Genomic DNA, 17,760 nt, shown 5'->3' on the forward strand with positions numbered 1-17,760 from the left:
ACACACTGAATGAAAGCCCTGAATGTCTACTTTTAGGAGGGAAACAAATACACATTGATCCCATGTACAGTTTGTCAGTAATTGGCTATTGAATGCAGCTTGCGCTCACCAGAGAGAACTTTAGAGAAGGCATGGACCTGAAGAACTATTATTCACAAAATAAGGCCTATAGCGACATGTACATACTATATACCGTATGAAACAGAAGACTCTCTGCTTTCATAAGAAAAAAAACGAATACTGTAATAATAATACAAATCACACCCCTGTGAAGTGAGCAGTGCAATTGCACTGCAATTGCACTGCTCACTTCACAGGGGTGTGATTTTTATTATTACAGTATTCGTTTTTTGCCAGAAGCTTGTGGAACAATGTGGATGGCTACCAAAAGCATCAAATTGGGGTGAAAATGGCCAAGGGACATGCAACCAAATATTAGCATTGCTGTATGTATTCTTTTGAACCAGCAGATTTGGTCACATTTTCAGAAAACCCTTAAACATTCATAAAAATACAAATAAATTCAAGATGTATTTGTATGACAAAGAAGTATTTTCTCCAATCAACCTATCACAGAAAAAAAAGAGTTGAACAAATTATTGGAAAGGCAGGACTATCATGACAGTATGTCCTTTACAAACGTATGTAAACTTTTGATCACAACTGTAAATGCACCATTTATATTATGAAATGAAAAAAGACAAAAACCTCTAATGTCCATAGTTGTTGCGTTCAGTCTGAAATGCACATGACGTGGTTGACATTTCTGTTGTGCTTTGGTTCAAACCATAGAAAGTTTCCTGTTAACTTTTGCTCCGCAGGGTAAAGATGGAAACCCAGGCGTACATGGATTACCAGGAGGTGATGGCAGTAATGTGAGTTGGTTACTGTTTACTCCTTATACTGTGTGCGTGACTGTGTGACTGTTTTTCATCAGCATCTGGTAGTAGACTTTAGTTGTCGCCTCTGTACTTTTAAGATCTGAATTGTTAATTGTCTCTGAGCTATGTTTGGGGGAATGGCCTTGATGTAGGCATCATTTAATAACCAAGGATTGTCCGCCTCGATCCATAACAGAGGCCATGTCTGCTCCTATCTTATCAAGTGTCCCCTGATCTGCACTCAACTCCGTGCCCTGGGAGCATTCTTCTGAAACAACAAGGCCAAACTCACTCTCGCTCTCTCTCTCTCCCTCTCTGTGTGTGTGTGTGTCTTTGTGTGCGTGTGTGTGTGTGCATGTGTGTGTGTGCGTGTTATCTTGCAGGGAGCCAAAGGGGACAAGGTAAGTCTACCGTTTTGTTTGGATGACAGGGTCTTGAGGGGTTTGGCGATAAGGGGCGGAACAGATGGTAATCACAGGAGATGGTTCAACACACACACGCACGCACGCATTCACACACACACACACACACACACACACACACACACACACACACACACACACACACACACATTTGCATTACTATACTTGTGAGGATATCAACATTTTAGGATAGTGAATTTATGAATGCCATTATTTTCCTTTCCGTTATTGTCATTTTGAAACTTAACCCTACAGCAATAGCTGATCTACTGTGAGCTTGTAGATCCTAATACTAAAACCAACCTGAATTTTAACTCTTAATAAAATATATTTTAAAATCAACCCTTTCTCTTTTGTGGACCATGGGGGACGTTTTTGTCACATTGTCTATTTCTCACATTGTGCTACTTGTGGGGACACTTGGCTATACTATAGCAACTATAGCAATACATGCACGCACGCACACACACAAACATGCAAACACACGCAGGCAGGCCGGCCTCTGGACAGGGATAGAGTAGCAGTAACAGTTAACAAGTGTACTATTACTGGGGAAGTTTAGGGGCCCTGAGAGAGAGAGTGTGAGACTATTAATTACTGCATTCATCAGCCCTTGCGCTCCTCGCTGTCATTGAGAGGATGAGGAAGAGGAGCAGGTGGAGGAGGGAGGAGGAGTGGGTGGAGGAGGGAGGAGGAGGGAGCGAGGTGGCCTATGATGGTGCTGATATAGTAGAGTAAAACCCTGATGAGTGTTCATTTAACACCGTGCACGCCCGTTACCATAGGGGACGGTAGGGGGCCAGTGCCAGTGAAATGTGTGACACAAGCAGATAATAAGAGCTGTGTTGTCTGTTGTTAGAACCGGAAGTACAAATTGGCCATTCCGTGCCATGGTCACAGACCTGTGTTCTGACCACCGGATCATTGTTATGGTTAACGCGACATCAAATGAATGTTTTATTAAGCTTGGGACATTGTACTTTATCCCATTATATGCCCTAAAGTCGCTAAAGACAGCGTGCGTGTGAAAATGAAAGAAATGAAAGCTGCAAGAACGCCTTAGTTGAGGGAAGTGTTTATAGAGACTGAATTGTGAGTCTATAAACGAATACAATGAACGCTGAGGTCCATGAGAGCATAATTGGAGGAATTAAATGGAAGAATAGAGTTGGAAAGTAAGAACAGAAACTGAGAGGTAGGGAAAAAAGAGAGCAGTAGGGGTCGATATGGGTCTGGCACACTGTTGTGGTTGGCATTAATTGTTTCTTCATATTCTGTGTATTTTCCTATAGGCTACATTCCACTCTGCAAACAATACTGTACTTGTTCGCCATGATAAATTGCACTAACACCCCACATTGCAATGTTAACAACCCACAACTTTCTCAAACTTTTTGAGAAGTTATCTAATCAAGATAGTATCTTGATGCAGAACTTCTCAGAAGGTTGTTTAGCTGCTGTATAAGTTAAAACGTAGATGAATACGCTGGAAGTACAGTAGGCCGTTGCAAAGTGTGTTTGAAACATGAAGATGAACTACCGGTACATGCTGAGTGCTGACAACATTTTATCATTTTTATCTTCTTCTTTATTGTGTGATGAAAAAGGATTATTCCCAGAAAAGTCGGGATTAAAAGAATCATGACAGCTTGAGGAATGTCTATGATGTTCTTACTCAACGGTTAGATTTCTCTTTAAGATTTATTTTATTTTGATGATTTATTTTTTCTTTCAATTATATATTTCTTTTAGGGAGAACCTGGAGAGTGCAACTGCATAATGCCAACACACACGGGCACAGGCGGACCTGTGAGTGTGTACGCACACACACACACACACACACACACACACACACACACACACACACACACACTGTGAACTAGACACATGACCCATTTACATCTTCAAATTCGTTATTTCACGACAGGGGGTAGGAGGGAAAACGCCATGCTCTAAAGTAGTTTAAAGTAGACGCAGAAGCACACATTCCCATATTGACTCAGACGGCCATTATTGCGAGTTCATATTGAGGATTATTCTCTATGGGGGAGATGGACCGAGAGAAAAATAATACATACAGTACAAGCCCTCTCCTTGCTTCGGGGTTCATGATCAGCATTCTTATTATATTTCATACTGCTGCTTAATGCTGCTTTCCCTATGCCTGATTCTGACTCCTCTTTGCTTTCAGGGAGCTCCAGGACGGGAGGGAGGAAGCAATTTCCATCAGGTTTGATCTGGCAGCAATTACTTAATTATGTGACTTTGTTTGAGAATGATGTTCCTTCAGTGTCACAGTATTGTCTCGGGGGTGCTACACTGGGGACAGAACAGAACCGTACCCTGCTACTGTAGGTGGCTACACTGGGGACAGTACAGAACCGTACCCTGCTACTGTAGGTGGCTACACTGGGGACAGTACAGAACCATACCCTGCTACTGTAGGTGGCTACACTGGGGACAGTACAGAACCATACCCTGCTACTGTAGGTGGCTACACTGGGGACAGTACAGAACCATACCCTGCTACTGTAGGTGGCTACACTGGGGACAGAACAGAACCATACCCTGCTACTGTAGGTGGCTACACTGGGGACAGAACAGAAACGTACCCTGCTACTGTAGGTGGCTACACTGGGGACAGAACAGAAACGTACCCTGCTACTGTAGGTGGCTACACTGGGGACAGAACAGAACCATACCCTGCTACTGTAGGTGGCTACACTGGGGACAGAACAGAACCGTACCCTGCTACTGTAGGTGGCTACACTGGGGACAGAACAGAAACGTACCCTGCTACTGTAGGTGGCTACACTGGGGACAGAACCGTACCCTGCTACTGTAGGTGGATGCTACACTGGGGACAGAACAGAACCATACCCTGCTACTGTAGGTGGCTGCACCGACAATTCGTCCGTCCCACGGCGAGTTCCGTATTCACTGTTTTTTTCCCCCCTCTGAAGATGAGGCGAAGGGCTGCATAATCGCCGCAGACATGCAGAAAAATAGAGCATTTGCGAAAGAAAAAAACATTCACACGCACCGCAGCCAGGTTCCACTGATTAGAGCGGCAGTACCGTTGGTTCCATTGATTACAATTTACAATTTGGGCATTTAGCAGACGCTGTTAATCCAGAACGATTTACAGTAAGCAGGAACAAAAGACATGGTAATACATCAAATACATACAAATAGTCATCATGAATCATACGTAAGAACAGTGGAAAATCTATACAATGAGCTTTGCATATTCTGTATACTATATAGTCTTATAGTGCTATGTCTACATAAAATTGAGCCTTTGCATACGCCTGTAAGGTCGTCGGGGCAATGGCAAGTGCTACTGGCTAAGATGGATATAGTGGCAGCGTACTGTTGGTTTCATTGATTATTGTGGCAGCGTACCGTTGCGGAGCCAATTCTGTTCCCAGTATAGCCCCCCCCCCCCCTCCTCTCTCTGTTAGTATGTGTGTGTGTTTGTGTGCACAAGTGCTTTCATACAGTATGTGCAAACATGTGTTTTATGTTTTTTTATCATTCAGGGTCCCCCAGGACCTCCTGGCCCACCTGGTCCTCCGGGCCCTGAGGGCACAGGTGGCCTCCCAGGTCCCCAGGTAAGACGAGAGCGTCTGCCGGATGGTGGCGGTGTGTCTGTTCTTTTCAAAGCGGAAGCTCTTCCAATGCGTTTGAACTGCATGTGTGCTATTCCCGAAGCAGGCCGTATGCAACTGATGGGTGGAAGTGAGGTGCGCCCGCACTTGATGCCATTGTGTTCACGCCATTATCCATCTATCCCGCCTAAACAAAAATTGTAAACGGGTGATATTCCGTCCGCTTGCCAACTCATACGGCACACTTATCGATGAGCGAGGCCATCAGATATTCGGCTCACGAGTCACAAGCCTCAAGGTTGACGAGCCTCAAGGCCTTACTGTCGCTGTGCCTGCCTTGTTGAGATGCATATGGCCTGCTTCGGAATAGCCTACACGCGTCTGAACTGAATCCCATGCTGCTCATAATTCTTGGCTTTGGCAGCTGGGACGTTAATAATATGATGCTTAGAGCGCTGACAAAGTATGAATTGCTGTGAATGTCAGCAAGCTTTGCAGCTTGAGGGGTGATTACCTTTTAATAATATATGTGTGTGTATATGCAAGCATGACATAATTTACGGAGTCATCTTAATTCTTTAAAGAAACTAGATTATGAATTTGAAAAACAGGCTACAAGAAGCACTAACTCTTATTACGGTGCACAATGCTCTAACCTACGTGGGATGTAAGCTTTGGGTAATGTCATTCAAGACATGCACATTTATTTGAAGGTTGTCTTATGAAACCAAACCATGGCCTCACCATACACATTCAAAGGGACAGTTTTCATCCGTTCCTTATCTGTACAGACCTTCAAATAAATGTCACTATATGTACATCACAAAAGACTTAAAGTGTAAGAAATAAAAGCTCATAAATAGAGATGGGGATTGGATTAACACGGTCATGTATTGTACTAGCTCACATAATCTGAAATTCTTGCGGTTAAAATAGTACTTAATCCGAATTTTGGGTTTGTGGTGCAGGTCACTACATTCTATCAGACTTAGAGATTCTTTACTCTCTTCACGTCACTCAGAGGTCTCTGTGGAAAATATATTAACTAATACTGTACCTCACCAGTCTATGTTTGAATGGTGGTAGGGAGAAAGTATGGCAAATACAAAATTGGTATTTGACATTATTACAAAGATTTGTGAGTGTTCTCTGAACCGGTTATGTGTTATTTCTGCAGTTAGACAACACATAACTGCACACAGACAAAACATAAAGGTGAACGGTTTCCAGAAGCAAACTAACAATGCTCCATGTTCTATAAACTTGAAAAAAGGCTTTCCTCCTTTCCTCCTAATCCTGTTGACACTGCCTGGCAATAATGGTGGACTGTAGATGGGGGTGGCTGGCCTTTGATTGGCTACAAACCAGTTCAACCTCAGTTCCTTCTTTCAGGGTATCCCTGGCAACGACGGGTTAGCAGGGACACCGGGTTTGCCCGGACACAGCGTAAGTAAAAAACAGAATCAGAGAGCCCATGATGGGGGAGGTTGCTCTTACCTGCTGATTCAAAGATCAGGTTCGCTTATAACCCCTGAGGATTCTTTAGCCTGGGGCCAGAGCATCTGATCTAGGTGCAGTTGTGGTGAAGGGCAACTTCTGCTAGGAGAGGGAGGCGAAATGGTGGAGTAAGGTGAAGTTGCCCGAGGATTCTGATCCGGGGTCAGTTTTGGGCTTTTTTTCCCACTTTTTTTCAGTAATAGTCTTGGACCATCAAAGCTGATCCCTAGACAGTGCTCAAGGGAAACTTCACCTTGAAGCTAATTAGAGAGCAAAGTAGTGCCGACACAGGAACTGAAGGAGCAGTTTGGTGAGGGTAAACTAAGGGTTCTTCAAAGGAGCGGAGCAGTCTGGAAATGAGTGCACTTGGGGAGTAGAATAATCTCAATATTTTATTGAGAGTTAAGGTCCTTCTATACCGGGAGTGTTTATTCTGTCACATTTAATTTAAACTGCTGTTTGTATCATCAGTACATCGGCATTAGAAGAGTCTGATTTGCAGACACTTTTTTTGAATTGTTTATTCGCCATGCTTCCGGTGTGTAAGGACTTTCACTGTAGACAATTTGAAATAAAACAATACGACCACAAAATAAGCACAGTACAGCATGTTGTACATATTCACATTATTATTAAATTAAATAAAACCTAGTCACAAACTCCATTGCAATCCATGCGCAAGACACACACAGTACACAGAGATGAAGAGAGAGAGAAATGGCATGTGTCTGGGCAGCATCAGCACTTGCTTTTACAGTATGTACTACATTTTGAATGAACTGTGTAAGAAATGGTATATGAATGAAGGGTACTATTATCATTAGTATGATTATAAATTGTATTCATGAAGATATAATACAAAGCAGTCACCTGCATTTTGCTACTCTGGATCAGTGTTGCTTTTGATTGAATAGTTTTCATTTAGTTTTAGTCACATTTTAGTCACCTGGAATGTTTTTGGGTTAGTCTAGTTTTAGTCGACTAAATATACGATTTTAGTCGACTAAATCTACAATTGATTTAGTAGATTAAAATGTATTTTGGAGGGCCTTGATGCCGTCGTAATGGCTGAAAATAGCCGATCTACAAGCTCACGACACGTCGCATGCAACCAAGTGTAAAATGAGTAGTTTTAGTCATCATAGTGTAGTTTTAATTTAGTTTCGATGTAGTTTTCGTCAGTGAAAAAGGTATGTAAATCAACACTGCTCTGGATGTGGATTCAGAGTCCAGTCAGAGCCTCTCTCTCTGTCTCTCTGTCTGAGGTTTTTATTTACCACACTAGGCTTTGGCCTAGACCTCCCTCTGCTATAGAGCGCCGCAGTCCCGCCCCCTTTCAGAAAAGCGAGTGGCCCAGGAAGTGGAAGCCCCATGCCCCATGCATTCTCCAAAATATTGTGTTCATTGTCATGATTCGTCACGATCCGAATTGGCTTTGTCCACGGCGTAACCGTCTTTAAATAAATTATATTAAAAGTGCCGATGGGAGAATGCATGGGGCTTCCACTTCCTGGGCCACTCGCTTTTCTGAAAGGGGGCGGGACTGCGGCGCTCTATACAGACAGAACCCCCCCCACACACTGCTGACTCAATGTAATCTCTTTGCCCATAGTGGAAAATTCTGAATCCTCATTCGGACTCACAAACACACCGACACACACTCCAGAACTGCTCCGACTAGACAAACCTTCCAGTTTCTCCTTTGTTCCGTGGATCAGTGTGTTATATGTCAATGGATTCACACAGCCATAGTCTAGCCTCTCTCAACATTCAAAGTTGTCTGCGGTCATTTGAAATTGGTGATATTTGGGTGAGCCCAATAGATAGTTAGCAAATTGCACAGCATTTCAGCTAGAGTGCAACAGAAGTGAATATTGCACATTGACATATACGTATAGACAAGCTTCTCTGTGAGTGCCTGTTAATGCACACAGCCTGGTTCTCGCCAGTACAACAGGACTGCGGTGTAAAATAACCTTTCTGGTTAATGGCCCCAGATTTTTTCTTTTTTTAATGATTTGTACTTTTGTATGAATAGCCCCAGATTGAACAATGTCAAATGGGTTTGTAATGGCTTTGAACCTGGGCCAGGTGCAATTTCCAGGACATGGCCAGTCTTGCTAAATCAGTGTCTTCTATTAAATCAATTCTTAAAACATACTTTTATTAAAATGGCCCTTCCATAATCTAGTGTTTAATTATCTTAATGGTTTATTTCTCACTGCACCTTTTATATATGATTGGCCTACATGTATAATGCTCTCGTTATGTCTGATGATACTATCATCATGGAGACTTAAAGGGGGATGAAACAAATGACAATATCAGCTTAGGGTGCCATGCCCCTTTTATCAGTTTCCGTTCTTTGTTTTGCATTTACATGTTGCACATTTGGCACCTACTGCACGTCTGTCCATGCTGGAAGGGGGTCCCTTCTTGAAGAGGGTCTCCTCTGGAAGGGGGTCCCTTCTTGAAGAGGGTCTCCTCTGGAAGGGGGTCTCTTCTTGAAGAGGGTCTCCTCTGGAAGGGGGTCCCTTCTTGAAGAGGGTCTCCTCTGGAAGGGGGTCCCTTCTTTGTGATCCTTCACGAGTTTTTCTTATCTTTTCCTGTCCAGGTTTTTTTTCTTGGGTGTTTTTTCTTGCCCAAACGAGTATTCAAGGAGGACAGGGTTTGTCTCATGTGCTAATCTCATTTTAAACTTGCTTTTATCGAAAGGCATTTCCATACTTTTAATCTCTATATCGTATAGATTTTTATTTCACACTGCACATTTTATAAATGTCTTCATCTTTTAATTGTTGTTTTTATTTCTATTCAATTACTGTATGTCTATACTCTATACTATAGAGTATAGACATACAGTAATCGAAAGTGCTTTACATAACACTAGAGTCTATAGTGTTATGTAAAGCACTTTGTAATTTTGTTTTTCGATAAAAGCTCTATTAAGACTCAACATAAATCGTCCCACTCCGTTGATGGGTAGCAGACTGCATTTTAGTGTAATTTATGAATGGGCGTTGTGGGGTGCTAAATCCTAAATACTAATGGGCAACATGACTCCACTGGAGTGTGTGGAGAAAATTATGTAATGGATGACTGTTGGTATGTGCTGGGTGGAGTAAAGCCTGATTCATGCTTGGTTGTGTCCTGCATGAAAACAGCTGATCTACAAGCTTATAGATCGGCTATTTCCGACGTCTGATGCCAACAAGTATACATCAGGCTTAGGTGACTGTTCAGTGTATTCTGCTTTATGCGTGTGCTATAATGTGTAGACTCAGTAAAGATGATTGTGTGTACCTCAAATTCCACTAACTAATGGCCACATTTCACTCTCTGGAAGCGAATGTTACCATTGCCACGCATGTGACTACAACAAGCTACCTTCAGAAATGTGTAGTTACAGACAGTTGAGATGGAAAAGGAAGTTTTGTATCTTTCCAGTGTTTGTAGTGTTAATATTTTACATAGCTGATGCAAATTTCACAGCTAATTAGAATCTCACTATTTGTTTTTGTTTTTTTGTAACTGCCTATAGGGAGAGGCAGCACTGAGTTCAATAGTATAGTGTCTGCTGTGTTGGCCAGCCGTTCATCCTCCTGTCTATTGCCTGAAATGCCTTTGAATGCTGTGATTTAAATGCCTGACACCGCCGGATAATGTCTACACACAGTACACAGTGTGATAGATGGTACACTTTGTCAACTAAAAGGACAGTGATAAAATTTGTGTTTCAATTTAAATCGATCATTTCAAGCACAGAAAAGCGTTAGTAGGCAGTCCTGGTGATTTCAGCATAACATACAGCATGCTGAAACTTTTTTTGGTAAAAGCTCTATGTGCTATAGCTCTATAAATCATACTTGGACAACTGGCGGCCCCGGGGGCCACATGCGGCCCCCACCTTCACTTTATGCGGCCCACCGGGTTAATCGGAATACTGATATATTATTGATTTCAGTGGTTAAAATTCCAAAAATGAGGGGCACGGTGGCACAGTTGGTAGTGCTGTCGCCTCACAGCTAGAAGGTCCTGGGTTCGATTCCCGCTCGGGGCGCTGTGGGTGCTGGCGGCGTGTTTCCTCCTCCGCGTCATCAGTGCCCATACCCGAAGGCGGGGTTGGCGAAAGGGCCTTTCTGTGTGGAGTTTGCATGTTCTCCCCGTGTCCCCTAGGGTAGGTACCCTCACAAAAGCATGCAGTAATCCTGGTCTCTAAACTGCCTCCCCCTGGCCAGCCGGGGCGCCTGATGGAGGGGAAAGGAACTGGTTGGAATAACGTGTTCCTTCCACGCGCTACGTCCAACCAGGGAAACTCCCCCCTGTCAGGTGTAAAGGAGCAACTTGGACTCTCAAGCATGAAGGAAGCATGAGTTAAGTCCGTTGCTCTCCCCAGGTTGGCGGAGGGTGTGTAGAGCCCAGGATCACATTAGATGATTGACACAGGGGTGAAAAATGGGTTACAAAATCGTGGGATAAAAATATATTAAAAAAAAAAAAAATGCAAACATAACCCGCTTGAATTACTTCAGTCTACATTATAGTAACTTAATGATTAGGATTACTATTGTATTGTCTTTTTTATGTCTAATATATTTTTATTTGCAGTTCATAAAGTTAACATAAGTATAAATGCAAAGTAATATGCAAATGCAAGTAAACTTGGTAACTGAATTTCAATTCAAATTAGCAAAAATATCAGATCTACAATTTCGAAACGCAGGTTGACGCCTTTTAGCATGTAAATATAGTGGCCCTCAACTCCTCCATCCCACCCGTTACATGAGACTCTTTGCTATGTTAGCCTATAACCGAGGGTAGTACTGTATGTGATGTTTAAAGGGAGTTATGGCTATGTTTATAGCTATGGCATATGTGGTGTTGGTTTGCTGTTGTACATTGCAGGCTGGATTTACATGTTGGGTTGTTTAAAAGTTGTGCTGTTAACTGTCAAGTGACGAAAAGAGGCTGTCTGTCAGTCTATAATATGGTATTCACAATATCCCCCACGGGGTGCAGAGGCGACTCAACTATGCACACCTCTGTCGTGTTTCATTGTCGCTTGGGAGGGATGGAGCTCGAAATCTGATACCCGAAAAAAACCAAACCCCAGTTACAACCACTGTACTAGTGGGAATGCGCTGTGATTTTTAGTGTGACCCATTTATTAATGTTGCTTGAAAAGAAAAAAGAAGCTCCTCTATATAGACATAGGAGCCAGCAGCCACATTTAAACCATGGGATTACCCCACATGTACTGTATGTGAGTAAAGAAATCACATGTGATTATGTTTAGTGTCATTCGAATGTTTGCTGAATGGCTAAGCAGTTTTATGTTTTTAGTATTGGTCCTATATACTGTAGCCTATAGCCTTGTCTCTCACCGAAAATAATAGATTTTCAAGCAGAAAACAAACAAAAAAAACTAGGCTGGTAAACCACCTGGTCACGGAAATCATATTTCATCTGAAATTGAATTTTGTGACGGGGGTGGTTTGCTAACAAATAACATCTGTGGCTCTAGTTCATTACAGGTCACAAGACTGTTTATTGTTCATCACTTATTGCCTGTCTTGAGACTTTTGTCTGTCATGACTCGTACACCCTGAAATGGAGGGTTTCAGGGGCAGTAGTCAATTCCTGATATGGTATATCATGAAATTGTCAATGCTCCAACCAATATCCAATAAATTCAATACAGTTTATTTTTTTCTTCTAATTGTATTTTTGCCTAAATGCAAATCAGGAGTTGACTTACATGTTACTTGGCTTAGTTTGCGCTGTCTTGAATGTCTTGATATCTGCATCCATTATTAATTGAATGTCCATTCCCCTGCCCCCTTCATAGAGGCCTATAGGGCAGCACCAGCAGCTGCCTCAAGACTCCACCGAAGGGGATGGTGATGTAAGTGTGGGGTGCATTATGGGGAATGGAGTTTCATGGTTATGGATTACTGTGCTTGCTGTACTTTGCTCCGTAATTAAAGGCCCAATCTGGGATTTGTGTAGTGGATGGAATTATTATACATATTTTACATTTTTATGTTTATGTTAACGTTACCGACATAACCAACCTTGTCACACAGCCCCACAAAACTGCAAGTTAAGATAAATAAATAATTATAATTAATTTGTTATTATATCCTATCAAGAGCTGAATCGGTCACCATTTATTTATCTGTTTGGCTGGTGGGGGCTACCAATTTGTCTGTTTGGATCACTGATTGTGCCTTAAGTATTACAACTGTTAATGCAATTAACAGTATACTATCGACTGTACCGTATACTTGTATCAATATAAAAAGACACGGCACAATGTGCCGTGTCTTTTTATGTGTGCGTATATATGTATATGTGTGTGTATACGTGTATGTTTGTGGACGTGTGTCTTTGTGTGTGTTTATTGCATGTGTGTGTGTGTGTTCTGTGACAACAATAGGGCTGTGCGGAGGGTTGCTCCCACGGCTTGCCAGGTGTGCCAGGCTTGTCTGGTGCCAAGGGAGACAAGGGAGACGAGGGCAAATCTGGTGCTAACCCCCCGGACGGCTGTGAGAGGGTGAGAACCGCGGAGGAGCTCGGGGGGGAGGTTTCAGGAAACGTTTACAGCACTGGTTCCAAAAACACTGCGTCGGGACCCATTTGTGGGTCGCGGACATATTTTTATGGGTCATATTTTTGCATTAATATTCAATACATTCCCCCAAAAAGATCAACCTTTTTCATTATAAACTAATTATTTTTTCCCAGTAACTTCATGAAGAAATGAAGGAAAGAAAAGAAATTCCATGAATTAAAAAGCAAATATTTTTAAGACCGTTTTCATTATAAACGAATTATTTTTTTCCACAGTAATTTCGTGAAGAAATCAAGGAGAGAAATGAATTTCCATGAATTAGTAAGCAAATATTTTTAAGACTTAGTGGAAAATAGCCGATGTACAGGCTCACAACGCGTCGCTTCGTGCCGCGGTGTGAGCTTGTATCTGCTGTTTTCGCTAGTTTTGGGTTCCAGGGAGACATCACATTTTTCTTTTGGGTTTGGGAACCACTGGTGTAGCGCATGATGTTTGTTTTAACACTAGCATGTCTGAAGTAGACACAAGTAGCATGTGCTTAAATTCACATTTAGAATTTTATTCAAACATTCCTGAGATGATAGAATGGTGATGGATGATGATGGTCATGGAAGGGGAACCTTCTGAAAGCTTCATGGGCCAAAGATAATCAACTTCAAAATAAAAAAAATAACGGTCAAAATGACCTCTCAGACATGCTAGTGTAATGGTCATGATTCCGTCTCATCTAGAAGCATGTGTTGTGATTCCTTTCGGTAGCAGCAGCACTGTGTGTTTGTGTTCGCAATAGTCATGCCACTTTGGTTGAATGCAAAAAACAAGTCCTTGTCTCCACTTTTCACGGTGCCGGGGTTGGCGTTAATGTGACTTTAATTTGCTCTGACACAAACTTGTGTGGTGAATGTAAATGCTGTCCCGTCGGGCGTTGCAGTGCTTGCAGAAGCAGAGGCTGCAGAATGAGGAGACCCCGCAATCTGGACCGCGGCCGCCAGTAAGTTTTGTTGTGGAAAGTAACTAAGTGCATTTACCTCAGTACTGTACTTTAAGTACAATTCTGAGGTAATTGTACTTAATAATGAATTGCATTTTTTTTTATGGCAAATATTGTACTTCTTCTCCACTGCATATAATATTTGAAAACCTTAGTTAAACACTTCAGCCCTGTATACATTTCGTACATCATTCTACAAGGTCACAATACATTGTGGGCTTGTAGATCGGCTATTTTCAAAATACTTGTATACATTTGAAAACTTGAAATGGGACATTCTGCATAGTGAGTACTTTTTTCCTTTTGGTACTTTAAGTAAAACAATTGAGTACTTTTTCCACCACTAGCTGTCTCTCTCTCACACACACACACACACACACACACACACACACACACACACACACGCACACACACACACACGTCACACACCACACACACGTCACACACCACACACGCATGGAGACATGCACATAATTCAACTTCTTCCTTTAATAGAACGGTGACAAACCCTGCACGGGAGTACCGGGAGTGCCAGGATTGCAAGGACCACAGGGTCAATCAGGAGAGACGGTGAGGACAGCTGTGTGTATGAATGTGTGTGTGAATGTGTGAATGTAATGCGCAATCTATTTAAAGCGCTTTGGATAAAGGCGCTATATACTGTAAATGAACCATGTCCCATTTACCATTTATATCAAAATGATGTGTGTATGACATGTGGGGAAGTCACCTTTTTTCCACTCATCCCCTACAGGGTCCTCAAGGTCATAGAGGTCAACCCGGTCAACCAGGGAACTTGGTAAGTCTAGTTAATAATTACGTTTCACTTCTGTACTGCTAGCAGCCCTGTCTGTCTGTCTGTCTGTCTGTCTGTGTGCACGCACAGTCGCGCACGCGTGCACATGCGTAATTCATTGTAAAGACATTAGGCTTTGACCCTAGAGACACTGGCCAACCTTTTAAAGGGAAACTTCACCCTTTTTGCAAAAAATAAAAATATGTTAATGACGTTTAGAAGATTTAGAACACTTTCCTGGGGTCTTTATGTGTGTAATATGTGGTTTTAGATATTTTGACACTGGGCTCACTGCTAAAATACCGTATCTAAAACCACATATTACACACATAGACAAGACCTCCAGGGAAGTGTCTTAAATCTTCATTAACAAATATTTTGTTGTGTGTGTGTTTTGCTGTGTATAATGAGACGGGGAAATGTGCACTCCAGGATGCTCATCAGCATGTAGAAAATGTGTTGGACATTATGTATATGGTGGGTTATGGTTCTTGGCGCACAGGGAGGTTTTTTATTTAGTTTAGTTTGGATTGTAAATTTGTTTTTCCATTAATGTAATGTAATTCAAAATCAATCATTCATCAGGAACGCCATGAAGCACAGTTGTGGTCCCCGCCCGGCAATGCTTATAGTTGTCGGTGAACATTCGGTGAACATTTCCCTACATTGGAGGACTTGTCTTTTTAAAACACTGGTCCGTTATTTATTCAGCATTTGAGCCACGGACCACCATTTGAGGACATTTAGCGTCTCAAAATAAAGAATATTTTGTTGTTGGAAAGTTGGATAAGATTTTGTCCACCATTCCATGTTGTATTGATGTGGTATCATAATAGCAGGCACGCATTGATCAAATTAACAACGGATGCAGATTTATACCAATAATTTAACTCTTGAGAGCGTAAAATGAAAGTTAAAGATCTACAAGGGTCCATTTGGTTACCATTTAGCTAGGGACCACCTGGAACCCCCCCCCCCCAAGGACCACGGGTGGTCCCCGGACCACTGGTTGAGAACCACTGTTTAAAAAGATCAAGCCACTTCACTTGGAGAGCTGTTCCGCTCTCAATGCTGCTTTTCATGAGCTCGCAGAGCCCCCTGCTGGTCGTGACGGGAAACTTCCTCTCACGGCGTTAACATTTTGGGACAAGGGGGTAGAGAATGTTAACATTACCGCCCACGCTAACCTTTGAAATGTTGATTCCACAGCTGCACATGCTGGCCTGCCTGCTGTGCCACCTGATAGCAATGCCACGGTATTATTCAGCAGCGACATTTGAATAGAACTGATTTCAGATGCTGTGCCAATATGGGGCTCTCTGTTGGTATGATGGCACTATGGCACCGGAAAACAAAACAACGCGAGGACATGTACTATATGTAGAGAGACTGAGGACCACATTTAGCGGTATTTAGGGCAATGTTTTTTTTTTTCTTTTTAATGGACATTATGACATCAAGACAATTTAAAGGCCTTTTTTGTCATTGTTTTAGGTGTTTTAGGTGTTGTACTCATTGTCTGTTTCTCTCTGCAGGGTCCTCCTGGTTTCCCAGGTCCCCAGGGCCCGTCCGGTCTATCTGTGAGTCGCACGACACACACACACACACACACACACACACACACACACACACACACACACACACACACACACACACACACACACACACACACACACACACACACACACTCTATAAGACAACATTCAACACTCTCTCTCTCTCTCTCTCTCTCTCTCTGCTGCTACCCTTACTTTTCACTTGCTGACTTCACACTACTGTGTTCTTTTTTTTTTTGGTTGCCACTTTGTCAATTCTGGATCATCCCTCTTTTAAATCAAGCAGGTCCCTGCAAAGTTGATTATACCGTTTTACCCATCTCCATTTCTCTCTCTCTGTCTGGTCTCTCTGTCTCTCTCTCTCTCTCTCTGTAGCTCTTTTTAATGAAAGTTATTTCAGATGAGGAAACGATTCCATTGTCTCTCTCCAGTTGTTCAATTATTCCCCCTGTCTAAGTGATGGAGAGCGTGACTGCTGTGCAGACAAAATGCTGCCCTCCCTCCCTCCCTTCCGCCTCGCTCCCCTCCCCTCCCCTCCCCTCCCCTCCCCTCATGCAAACTCATTGTTTTAGCAGAAGAGACACGTGAAAATGGATGAGCCACGTGATGCTTAATCCACACACAATGCTTAATGCCAGGTGTTAACTTCTGCAAGCCTGTGTCTGTTTGAGACACATGCTTCAGAGAGAGAGAGAGAGAGAGAGAGAAAGAGAGAGAGAGAACATTTGCAAACCCCCGCTGCCCATCTTATTAGTCATATTCGGGTTTGTTAATAGTTTTCCCCCACCTGATTAAAGAGCACCAGCTGAAGGAGATGGATTTCATAATGAACGCGGGCAGCCTTTGATAACTCGTCATGTTTGAAGCGTGACGGCTCGTGACGGCTCCGTGCAGAGTGAGAGCTGAGGAAAGAAAGTACCTACGGAGTGAGGGGCGGGGGGGACAACACATAACGATCAATATTTTCTGAAGGGAAAAAATTCAATCCATGTACGGTATTCAACCTGTACCCGTTTGAGAACAGGTGCAGCGTGCAGAGCGCTGGATCAATCTCCAGATGTCAGGACAGCACTTCAAAATCACCAAACTGAGGCCCCCTTAGAGCCATAGCACCGAGGACACAGTTGTGTGTGTGTGTGTGTGTGTGTGTGTGTGAGGGGGGGGGGGGTGTCCCGGCGGGATGCTGTAAAGGCCAGTTAGCCGTTTCCTTCATTTGGTATCGACTCGCCTTGTCCTTGCTACAGTGCAGGCTCAATGCGGCTTCATTTCTGTCAAGGGAGCCTCTATCCTGGCCGATCATATTACCTTCCTTCTCCTCTCCCTGTCCTCTCCTCTCTTCCCCTCTCCTTCCTTCTCCTCTCCTGTCCTCTCCTCTCTTCCCCTCTCCTTCCTTCTCCTCTCCTGTCCTCTCCTCTCTTCCCCTCTCCTTCCT

General features: G+C 42.9%; 1 protein-coding gene across 8 annotated transcripts in view; it reads left to right on the top strand.

Annotated features, from left to right (window-relative positions):
- The window catches only part of col16a1 (collagen, type XVI, alpha 1), a 127,957-nt gene that overhangs the window by 78,071 nt on the left and 32,126 nt on the right, over nucleotides 1-17,760 (top strand). For 7 of the 8 annotated variants that reach the window (XM_080788185.1, XM_080788186.1, XM_080788187.1 and 4 more), the window contains 12 exons: nucleotides 822-875; nucleotides 1,265-1,282; nucleotides 3,056-3,112; nucleotides 3,495-3,533; nucleotides 4,846-4,917; nucleotides 6,307-6,360; nucleotides 12,260-12,316; nucleotides 12,851-12,967; nucleotides 13,917-13,976; nucleotides 14,472-14,546; nucleotides 14,731-14,775; nucleotides 16,308-16,352. In XM_080788185.1, coding sequence (XP_080644311.1) covers nucleotides 822-875; nucleotides 1,265-1,282; nucleotides 3,056-3,112; nucleotides 3,495-3,533; nucleotides 4,846-4,917; nucleotides 6,307-6,360; nucleotides 12,260-12,316; nucleotides 12,851-12,967; nucleotides 13,917-13,976; nucleotides 14,472-14,546; nucleotides 14,731-14,775; nucleotides 16,308-16,352 — 693 coding nt within the window. The remainder of the gene's footprint in view (nucleotides 1-821; nucleotides 876-1,264; nucleotides 1,283-3,055; nucleotides 3,113-3,494; nucleotides 3,534-4,845; nucleotides 4,918-6,306; nucleotides 6,361-12,259; nucleotides 12,317-12,850; nucleotides 12,968-13,916; nucleotides 13,977-14,471; nucleotides 14,547-14,730; nucleotides 14,776-16,307; nucleotides 16,353-17,760) is intronic. The other variant, XM_080788188.1, reaches the window with a different exon arrangement.

The sequence above is a fragment of the Protomyctophum bolini genome, assembly GCF_963924005.1.
Source record: "Protomyctophum bolini genome assembly, chromosome: 17".
In the NCBI taxonomy this organism is placed as follows: Eukaryota; Metazoa; Chordata; class Actinopteri; order Myctophiformes; family Myctophidae; genus Protomyctophum; species Protomyctophum bolini.